This window comes from Diorhabda carinulata, chromosome 1 (genome assembly GCF_026250575.1).
Source record: "Diorhabda carinulata isolate Delta chromosome 1, icDioCari1.1, whole genome shotgun sequence".
In the NCBI taxonomy this organism is placed as follows: Eukaryota; Metazoa; Arthropoda; class Insecta; order Coleoptera; family Chrysomelidae; genus Diorhabda; species Diorhabda carinulata.
Window position 1 is genome coordinate 26,557,956 of NC_079460.1, and position 12,205 is coordinate 26,570,160.

The 12,205-nt window shown below is 30.3% G+C and overlaps 1 protein-coding gene across 2 annotated transcripts in view; it reads left to right on the forward strand.

Moving 5' to 3' along the window:
- Positions 1–11,397, forward strand: part of LOC130903390 (monocarboxylate transporter 13) — a 29,381-nt gene extending 17,984 nt beyond the window's left edge. For both annotated transcript variants that reach the window (XM_057815466.1, XM_057815459.1), the window contains exon 3: positions 7,732–11,397. In XM_057815466.1, the coding sequence (XP_057671449.1) occupies positions 7,732–9,230 (1,499 nt within the window). In that variant the 3' untranslated portion in view covers positions 9,231–11,397. The remainder of the gene's footprint in view (positions 1–7,731) is intronic.
- The last annotated feature ends 808 nt before the right edge of the window (positions 11,398–12,205 follow it).

Consider the following 12,205-nt stretch of genomic DNA (forward strand, 5'->3'; position numbering starts at 1 on the left):
CCGTAAACTACATTCAAATTATCTCTTTTTTACAACCTACAAATAATATTTTCTTCATTTTGTTTTCTGTTCAATAATTTAGGATCTAGAACAAGACTTGAATTGTCGTGGTTTGAACAACATTCAATTGGGTTAGGTACATGCCTTGGCAAATAAATAATTCGATCTAAAATATTTTTAATGCTTCCAAAAATATCCACTACAAGATCTATATATCCATGCACACTATTCCTATACTGCGTTCAGTTAAAAACTGATAGATTTAAAAATAATTTTTAAGGCCTCATTCCCTTTTTGGGCAATAGAAATAAGAAATTGTATAGTGCCAACTTGGAGTGACAATGAATCATTTTCAAAAAAGAAAAGTATGGCTATTCGCGGTATTTCCAAAACAGTCATGTATGATTTCCATTACAATATGGTGGAAGTGGACAATTATAAGCTAATGGACACATAATTTTGCTTATGAACTTAGTTGTGACGGTATATATATATATATATATATATATATATATATATATATATATATATATATATATATATATATATATATATATATATGAACATTACAGTATTACAGGTCTTACAGATATGTTAGACAAAATAGAACGAACAAAAATATTATTGAAGTTGCTAAACATAAAGTATAGAGAAGCCAGTATACAGTAAATGGCCGAGATATGAAATATATTATTGTGTTTGCAGTTGGTCACTGGACATATATAAAATAAAATATGGAAATTTGGTTATATTTTTTGTTTTTAGTTTAAATTATCTTCCGAAACTAAACAGGAAGCTTAAGACAAAGCTCTAAAAAAATGTATAAAAAAGATCGCCTAGAAATTGCATCTGGTTTCCTTTTGAGTGATATTTTTTTTTCGTTTTATAAATGTAACTTTTTGTCAGGAGGGTGAATGGTTGATATAAGCAATAATCGATTTTGAAACTTATGGAACCATCAATGAGATATGCCATTGTGGTTAGAGTGTTTGGACCTGAATCCGAATTGGGATTTTAAAATTGTATTGTACTCGGTACAAAAATTCCATATTCTGTCCTTGATCAGACGTTCAAAGTCGGGGCGTTGTTGAGCGATATGGACAGTAAGATTGTGGCATAGAAGAGTCTATGCTGGTTTTGGGAATGAGAACAGTATTGGCAGAAGTCCATCATCTAGGAAAATATGAAACTGCCAGACAGGCGTTGAATACGTCGCAGAGCTGGAGAAAGATTATTCCGAGAAGGTTTTTTAATGCCTGCCTAGATACTCCATTCCGTCTGAGAATTGTGCTGCTCACAGCTCGGCAGGGCGATTGAACAAGTCTATAGGGAAGGGTACGTGAAGTGGTATGATCTTCTTTCGGTTGGTTATTCTATGGGAGCTCTGCGTTATATTTTAGGTAAGAATAATGTTTGAATGGCAAGTCCCTCAGGAAATCGGGGTTGTCAGTTCGAGAAAAGTTAGCTTGCAGGCTGTTTTTGAAGACATCTGTATTATTTTCCGTGCATAAAATTTTTGAAACAGCTCTTCAAGGTGCAGCACTACATGCATTTTTGGCCTTTAAGCCTGTAGAAATGTTGCCAAAACGCTCGACTTTATCTATAGCCCAAGCCGGCTGTGGTGGTCTTCCACCGTCTCTATTTTTCAGCTTTGATTCCAGTCCAGCATTTCTAGCACTTCTCTGTTTATAGGCTAAGCCCTCTGCGGATAATGCCATGCTATTCTCCACAAACTGATTCCTTACGCGGCAAAATAAAAAGTAGTTACAATCATTATATTCTGTACAACGTTTATTTATTTTATCCGAGCTGAACCATTTCTCTATATTTTGTGTTTTGTGGATAAGTCCACAAATACTTTGAAAAGCAATCGATTACGACTGATAACATTTTTAGGTTTTTATTATGATTAGCGTAAGATCACATTCTAGTTAAAGATGCAATGGTACAGAACCAGTACCGTACTAAAGCCTTCAAGAAGGTCAAGTGTATCTAATTGAACTCCAGTATGATTAGTTCTGAAGTATGTACCTGTGTAAGATTTTGAGGCTCCGTTTAGAAGAACTATATTTCCTGTCGTATTTTGAAATTTAATTCTTCTCACTTAACGAGCATCCAATTTCGTGATCATATATTGCACTTATTTTAAGAAGAGAACTTAAAAAATCATCATAATCATTTTTGACGAGTATATTGTACAAATATAGCTTAAAATGCATGAAATGATCGAATGTCCCGTGAGATTTTTCAGTATTTTTGAATATGTCTGACATAGGTAATCAGCATCGATATAGATTACTCGTAAATCTTTAAGTGAAAACTATCCTACTCTTTTGACTTGTGCTATGACATCCTGCAATAGTTCGCATTTCAGTTGAAATAACAAATTTCAATAAACATATACATTTTCATATTTAGCTTAGATTGTTAGAATTGACAGCATGACATTTGTATTACCACACCAATTGGGACTACATGTAATGACACAAAAAGTACTTTATCATGTTTACCAAGCGATGGCGTTGTGGTAAAGTACAAGTGTCCAATAGGTAGCGTCTGATCCTATGACGAGTTATTTAAATATAGATGTCACAATACATTCAGACATTAGTACCCCAGCCCTGCAGGGGGGCTATTCTTATATCAGGGTCTATTCAAACAAACCACATTCCTTACAAAAATCCTCCTTATCCTACCAAACTTAATCTTAATGTGGATGTTTGAGGAAGAGGGGCTTTGAATTTACTAATCAGTAAACTACCATTAAACTCCATCTACCTACCGACAATCAGTGCAGACGTAACTCCTAGAAAATAACTTTTTATTAAAAAAAAATGGAATTCTCTCAATATACAACTGAAACACAACTGAAAACAATACGATTTTGCTAAATCGCAAATAAATTTATTGATTAACGTTACAAAGATAAATCAGTTGGAACCAGCAGCCAGCATGAAGGTGAAATGAAAATTGGCAATTAGCTCAAAGAAACAAGGATGACCCCGTTATGTTGAGGGTGAGAAATCTATGAAGAATTGAGCTTCTGTATAAGGGAATGCAGCGAGCAGCAAGTATTTATTCGACAATTTGGAGGACCAAAGCAAATTGGTGTAAGTAATACTTGTAAAATCTTGAGGTTTTCTTCCTCTCATACCTTTGTTTGCCAGACTTTCAGCACTTGAGCCATCTCAGAAGAAGCTGCTGTGGTTGGAAAGACCGTAATTGATAGTAAAATTCGAAATGAATTGGACGAAGATATACGTCATAATAAACTTATAGACTAAGTTGGAAAAATACGCTAGAGATTATTTTTGGCTCTTATTTGAAAAAGTCAAAAAAGTTACAATAAAAGTACCTAATCGTCCACAATAAGAGAACGACATTGCACGTTATACAAAATTACGTAAAATGCGACATTTCGAAGCGTTTTCAGGCGAGATACTCACTAGAAAAAAGAATTCCTACTGACAAATGTCACATTCTCGTGTGATTTCCAATATTATTGACTTTTGCAACTTTGATGGAACATCATGTGCTGGGAATTTTGACCTTGGTTCAAATCACTGTCAAACCACCTAATTATACTTATGCAACCCAAAAGTTTAGAAATCCTTGGGCATTGGTTTTCAAATAGTATATTACCTTTGTAAATATTATTTGCAAATTAATTGTTTTCAAGGAAATAAATTAAAATACCCTGTATTGAGTACGGCTATATTACAAAATCAATGTGAATATGGAAACAAGTCAATGAAAATATATTAAGTCCATCTTTCGTTTCGTAAAACATTTCGTTAGTTGTGCTGATCATAGTGATGATGAAGCCTTGCAGGTCATATTTTATTTAATAGATATATTGCTTACAGTGGCTGTTGAATGATAACGTTTACGATATCTGAAATCTCGTGTATTTGTATATTGTTATATTCTTTAACGGGCCAGGAATTTTATTAGAAGAAAAACGTTGAGATGGAACTGTCAGAGAGTAGTAGACAACATGAATATAGAATTATAGGAGATCATAGCAGTGTAACTGAGTTTAAATATAAATAAACAAACGAATTTGAGAATTGTGAATGAGAATAGAAAAAACGATATGAATATTATCAATACAAATATGGGAGAAAATATAGAAATGACAGAAAAGAATGAAACTCAGCAAAGAAAATAGAGAAGGAATTGGAGAAAATTGATAAAGATTTAAAATAAACTAATCTAATAAATTTTAGACAAAAATGGTATTATGACAAAACAAGAAAAAAGACAAGTAGGGGTAATAAATGTAGAGGAAAAATAGAAAAGGTTGCGGCAAAATTTCGAAAATAATAATAATATGTTTTATATTTAGGATATATTTATTGTAAACTTATGAGGATATTTAGATTATAATTCAAAAATATTTGTTAATATAATTAAAAATCTAACAAGAAATATTAATTTATTTGAAGATTATAAAGAAATAAAAATGATGAATTCAGAAAGTATTGAATTAGTTTGGTTTATTGCAAGAGAAATCGAAGTTTAAAAAGATTAAAAAAATAAAAGATTTTGAAGGTATCTTCATTGGATATTTTTGGGAAGAAACATCACAAGGTTTATATATAGAAAAAATATATTTTGAAAAATTTCATTATAATGGAATTAAATTATTATGCAATGATGTTTTCTAATATGACGTATATCTCATTTCATTTCAATAGAAATGTTATAGACAATAGTGGCAAATAATGGAAATTTTCACCAAGTATGGATATGTTAATCACGAAAAATATAATAGATGTGGATATGGGAATTATAAAATGGAAAAATGGAAAAAAATGAGGATTTAAATGTTGTAAAGATGGTTTAAAATTAACCAGGAAATAAAAATTATAAGTTAAAGGAAAAGAGAATTTCAGAATGAAAGCGTGCTCTATCAAAAGAGATTGGGATAAGCTCACAGAAGCTATAATATAAATTTACAAGATTTCTCAATCCATTGGCGGTTGCAGAAAAATCGAACAGTGAAGTAAGATTATGTTAAAGTGAAAGAAATATAAATACATTAGAAGCACCAATGAGGATTGATGGATGTAACTTCAAAATAATCAAATATTTTCAAAAACTGATTTAAACCTTAGTATGCAATTAATACAATTAAAACAAGAAGAACAGACTTTATATAGTATCCTTTGACATACAAAATACATATTCAGCATTAGTTATGACGGTACATGGAATATGAAGAATTTTTTTAATATTATGTCGATGGTATTTTTATTTCTTGTAAAATAATTCAAATCGTTTGAAATATTAGGAGAGAGTATTAAAGGGATTAGATTTAGTGGAATTACAAATAAATGGAAAATATCCTAAAAAAGTAGCATATTCAGGCAATTGGTTTGAAAATGGATATCATTAAATATGGAAGGCCAAAAAAATTTGAAATGTTTTTTGGATTATAATCACTTGCCACATGTAGTATTTCGATATTGGCAATGTTGGTGAGTCAATTTAGTTGTTGGACCTTCTGCTTGGTTTTTATTCCAGGACTGTAGATTTGGCAAGTGTACTATTTTGTTTTAAACAGAAGAGAGGTTAATTTTAGTGAATACTCTCTACTGAAACTGATTGTACAACTTTACATGGGGCTTTAATTAATATATTTGGGACATTTGAATTTATTGTTAGGCATTGTTATTACAGAGTATAGAAATTGATTATTTAAAAAAAATATAAGCTGGAAATAATATGAATGAATGATAAAACTGATGGAATATTCTTATTTGAGTGAAAAGAGATCAAGAGCAATTGTCTGAAAAGATCAGTGAAGAACAAGTGCTAGTAAAAGATTTCAATAGAAGAAGGAGAAATAAGATTAATGATAAATATTAAAATTCGTTAGATCTCCAAATATACAAATAGATTCAATCGTTATATCTTTAAGAGTGTTATATCAAGAAAATTATGTCACATTATAAGTATGTAAGAAAAATAATAAACTAATACTAATGAAATAGTAAAGAAGTTTAATTATTATTTCAATGAAGTAGGCAAACCAATTAATTTGATTTAGTCAAATTATGACTTTCAATAATACCATATTCCAAAATAATGAATTTCATATATACGATTGATGGATATACAAGAAAGGTATTATGAATAAAAAATAACTGAGCACATGGAGAAGATTGGAGTTCAATTCACCACATTCAGCAGTAACCCTGATTCCGATATCTTGTTTACAAAGTACAGATGTGTCAATCACGGTGAAATGAATGGTTTACCAATGTTCATTTATCTGCAAATAAACCTAAATTCGTTGTTTTTTACCTCGTAATACTAGTATGACAAAATAATTGCACAGCGTAGGTGTGTGCTAAAATTCCCAAATATATACCTTTTTCGTATTGAATACAGCGAAAATATCATCCACATTCCTTACCCTGGGAAAATACTGAAACTTTTGACTAATTTGATTTTCAAAATTACTCATGAATAGTTCAGCTATAAACGGTTGTAGGCGATTGGTAGAGGATTTGATCATCAGATTGTTCTCGATTATTTTTTAACTCAAAGTGATTTCAAACCCGAACCAATAACGCTTGTAATAACATTGATATCGATGACAATAATTAGTAACTCAAAATTTTTGAATTCGTTGAATAACTTACCAATGACTAAACTTCCTAAAGCATTCGGTTCTAATGATCCTAATCGTTTCAATTTAATCCAAAGTCAAAATTACGTCGATCCAATGCCAGCTATAGAATATTATTAGTAAAACAAAGCATTTAAAGATTGATATGATAATGAATTTTGAGATATTTGATTTTCAAAAAGAATCAATGAATTTCCTTCCGGATGTAGATGTGTTACTGCAAGCCTACCTCAATTTCCGAAATTCCGCAACAACCATAGCTTTCTCCCGCAAGACATTTTCTCGAACCGAATAAAATCTACATTTCCTAACCTACATGTTGTAAAATTCTCTATTCTTCCTAGCAGAACTTTCACGACATGAATTTATATTTGAAGTTATCTCCCTAATTAAACCTGAAATGTCCTTATGGAGCTTAGTTTTACTAAAATTGATTTTCAGCTGCTTAAACTTTTCTATAATCAAATATTAATTTATTAACTCGCTCAAGATTTTCTTTTCACTCTTGAGGTTCTTTCTTATTATTTTTCATTTCTGCCATTTCTTGGAATTTCGTAGTCATAGGAAGAGCTTTAAGAACTTTTTCGACCGACGACAACAATGCCATATAAGGCTACTAATTTGAGAATATTAATCAGCAGTTACACCGCAACTATTTCCACTTTGTGCTAGAAAAGTTAACTTCCTATTTCGACTGAGTTTTACCCATTTTTTTGAAATTAAATTTCCTTTTGGAAATGAAAATGAATTAACTAACTGCAATAGTCTTGTGCATGGTACCAATCAACCTATGCGCTGACGTGTCAATCCTTGGAATTTTCCCATGCTCAAGTTCTTCCATCCCTACTAACAAAAGACAAATCACTACATTAGAGAAGTTTGAAAAAATATTGGAAATATGGAAATATTGTCTTGATAACCTAGTTGAGAAATTAAGCCAAATTTTGCAGAAAAATGCTTCCTCTGATTATTCTTTATCTTGAAATGTGGCGATGAATATATCATATTATTTTGAAAACATCTTGTATATGGTTCCACGTTAACAGTGCTCCTTATATATCGTTGTTTAATTAATAAAATGTTTGTTACAGGTCCAGTTTCGAGTATACTTTCAGTAAGATATTCTTACAGATTAGTAACAATTCTAGGAGGTATTTGTGCTGCTGGAGGAATGATACTAAGTTTTTGGGCCAGCTCTGTATATTTTCTTTATGCAAGCTATGGCGTTTTAGTAGGAATTGGTGCAGGACTGTCATTTCCACCAACTGTTTATATAGTCTGCAGTTACTTTCTCAAATTGAGAGGAGTAGCTAATGGAATATGTATTTCTGGATCTGCATTTGGATCGATTATAATTCCTCCTATACTTCGCATATTGCTAGTTACATACGGATACAGAGGTGCTGTGCTACTCATGGGCGGACTTACTTTGAACGTTTTTGTAGCTGCATTGTTTTATGATAGAGTAGAAAAGCACATGAAAAAAGAACAAGTTACTTCAGATGAAGAAAATGAGGAAAAAAGAGCCAAGTTTACTATAAGTAATAACGAGAGTTTAACATCTCTCCACAATACACCTCAAAACGATTCATTTTTGGAGCACATAGAAAAGACAACCGACAATTTTAATCGCAGCGCATCAAGTGTAGCTATGCAAAACATACAACCTCAACAAAGAGAAAGAAAGGTGAGCATGCCTCAAAGTCGACAAGAAATACTCAAAGCAAAAGCTAAAGAAAGTATGTACAGTAGTTCCACACTACATCCTGTATCAGAGAAAGGTAATAGTACAGCGATGGATTTTTACTCTCAAACTCGTCTTCCAAGTAGTAGGCGTAGATCTATCGCCCCTCGCAGAAGTACTTCAACTAGCTCTTTCCAATATGTTAGTACTCCTTATCACGGAAGTACTTTAACCTTACAGCCCGAAATTTTTGCAAGTTCTTTTAGCTTACGTTCCAATAAATCCAAAACTATTCTTGAAGAAGAGGTTCAAAAGCCCAAGTTACTAGATTTAAGTCTTCTCAAAGATCCTATTTATTTAATTATTTTAATTTCCAATGCGACAAATGCTATCAGTTATACTAACTTCATTATATTGCTTCCATCTTATGCCAAATCTTTAGGTTTTGACAAAGACCAAGGTGCTATGCTGCTATCAATAGTATCGGCATTTGATTTAGTTGGTCGAATAGGTGGTTCGGCTTTATCTGATTTAACTTCATTTCCTAAATGTTACTATTTTGTCGGTGGACTTTTATTATCTGGCATTTCCCTAAGTTTATTGCCACTTTTTATCAACTATTGGATAATTGCAGCCTTTTCTGCTATTTTTGGTCTAGCATCTGGTACATACGTGGGTATTACAGCTATTGTGATGGCTGATATGCTAGGATCAGAAAGATTGCAGTCAACTTATGGTATGGGGCTGTTTGTCAACGGTATTTTGCAATTAATAGGTCCCCCGTTATGTGGATTGTGGTACTCTCAAGTTAATTCATTTGTATCACTTTTCATTTGTCTAGGCATTGCTCTAACTGCTGGTGCAAGTTTATGGAGTATTATTCCTTGTATTGGAGAAAAAAAATAATGACATTACAATTATGAATACTCAAACTGCTCTGTTAAATTCCATAGTACAATTGAATCCATTTATTTTAATACTTATTTGTACTTATTTTAGATTTTATTATTAAGGATTGGAATTATGATGGCATTTTTATATTATTTATGTTATCGTAACTTAAGGGGTGTATTTTAAAACTATTTTTCATCGTTAGTTGTTGTCATATTTTAATATACAAAAAAGATGCAACTTTAAATTCAAATTATTCACAGTTTCAATGCAATTTATAAGGTAACATTACAAAGTTTGCCTAAATTGTTAGTTCTTTTCTATCATTAATAGCTTTCTTATTAATAACTTTCTTCTTCTTCTTCTTCTTCTTCTTATACAACGTAATAAAAAAGCTATGAAAAAATATAAACAATTCAAATAAAATATCTTATAAATTGCAAAGTAACTGTGATTAATTCGAATTTAGTGTTGCTTATTTTTTGGGTTTTAAAATGTGACATTTGAAAAAACATAATTGTATGGTTAAACCCAGATTTCCTTTTGATATTCATCTATTAATTGATATAATAATACAAGTTGTTAATGTTAGATTATATTTTGATAAAGACCGAAATTAGGTCGAAACGTCAAAGATAATTTCTATAAAAATACAAATACATTATACAAGACCATTTACTTACGAACATATGCATATAGAACTAGAATATTGGAGATTGCAGCAAATTTGAAACTGATAACTCTTTAAAAAGAGTTTATCGATTCAATATGAATGAATGACGAATATTTAATTATTCGAAGCCTCGGAATATATATTAAAAAGAGCACACCTTGGTGTTTTATTTGCCACAATCCCACAACATAAGCGTTTATATATATATGTATATATATATATATATATATATATATATATATATATATATATATTTATTTTATTATTTCTTACACCTTTTTTTAATTGATAAAGATTAATAAAAAATTGACGTTTCGACTTAACTCAGTCCTTATCAAAATATGATATTGACACTGACAATTTGCGTATTTATATTAAATTAATACATCATTAACATCAAAATAAGAATAAAATCAAAATAAGAAATTTGTCCTAATAAGAAAAATTAATTTTTCCTCAGTCCTTACATATCAGATATGTAGCAGTATTTAATCAATTTAATTATTTGTAGTTTTATTAGAATTTACAAAATCAAATTTTAAATTTTACTTAAATTATTTAGGTCCTTTTTATCCTTTATAGTTTTTCGGTAATACATATGGTAAGGAAAAATGTTTCTGTTATTTTTTCAATTGATTTTACTAGTTGTGACGCTGTCTACATAGGGCAGACCTCTCAGTATTTAGAAAGTAGACTAAAAGGTCATCAATACGATAAAAAAATAGAACTGCATCAACGAACCATGAAATACCAAAAAAACGTAAATTCAATTATAAAGATTCAAAAATTCTTGGAACGGAATCTAATAAAGGTAAAAGAGAATTTTTAGAAATGGTTCACGTTCATAAGAACGAAAAACTATAAATGATAAAAAAAATCTAAATAATTTAAGTAAAATTTAAAGCTCTATTTTGTAAATTCTAATAAAACTACAAATAATTCAATTGATTAAATACTGCTACATATTTGAGATGTAAGGACTGAGGAAAAATTAATTTTTAATAATAGAATAAATTTCTATTTTGATTTTATTCCTATTTTGATGTTCATGATGTAGTCGATCTTTGATTTAATATAAATAAGCAAATTGTCAGTGTCAATATCATATTTTGATAAAATCTGAAGTTAAGTCGAAACGTCAATTTTTTATCAATCTTTATCAATATGTCAATTAAACAAACTAATATTGAAACAGAAGAGACCGAAAATCAAGAACATTTAGAAGTATTAATATTACAAAATGTATAAGAAATAAGGAATTAATAAATTCTTGATTTTATGTTATTAATTAAAATTTCGTTCAAGCATATAATATTGACGTTTCAACTACTTTCAGTCTTTATCAAAATATGATTTGGAATGGCAATTTGCGCATTTATATTGATCAATAGATCAATATCAAAATAAAAATATAATAGAAATCGGTTCAAACTTGTTTTCACATCTCAAAAATATGTAGCAGACATCTATCAAATTATTAGTAGTTGCATTAAAATTTATGAAATAGAACTATGAATTTTATTTAAATTATTTGATCTTTTTGATTCCGTTTCAAGAATTTTTGAATCTTTATAATTAAATGTATGTTTCTTTGATATTTCGTGGTTCGTTAATGTAGTTTTATTTTTTATTACATTGATAACCTTACGGTCTATTTTCTAAATACTGAGATGTCTGACCTATGTAGACAGGACATAACACAAGAAAAAATATTTTTTCTTGTTAAAACAGATTTCTATTTTGATTCGATTTTTATTTCCATATTCATGATATAGGTGATCTATTATTGTGAATGCGCAAATTTTCAGTGTCAAATCATATTTTGATAAAGACTGAAAGTAGTTAAACGTCAATATTATTTCACGGGATAACCCGCATTGGAATTTTGAAAATAGGTCTCAATCTGTCTATGGGGCAATGTTATTGTTGACCGAAATGGTATTGGAAAGAAGTGGATGAAAAAAGTGGTTCCAGGTTACCGGTAATCTCTGGCTATCGTTCCTTGTGTTCGGATGTTTCTCTATTTCGATAGCTTCTCGAACAATCTTAGACTTGAAAAAGCCAAGTAGGGCGATAGTTTTGGTTCTATTGAAATCGATTTTGTGTACGATAAGGACATGATGTTGGGCAAGGGTGGAGGAAATATCAGAATTAGTGACTGACAACAAGTGTCATTTCATCCGCCACTACGGAGAGGATTGTTTTTCGTTAACCAAATCCTACAGCACACTTCTGATCCGTAAATATTGTCTTCTTTGTGATCTCACATTTCTCAAAGCTTGTCGTGACTATCAAGTCATAACCAAATCCCTTGAAC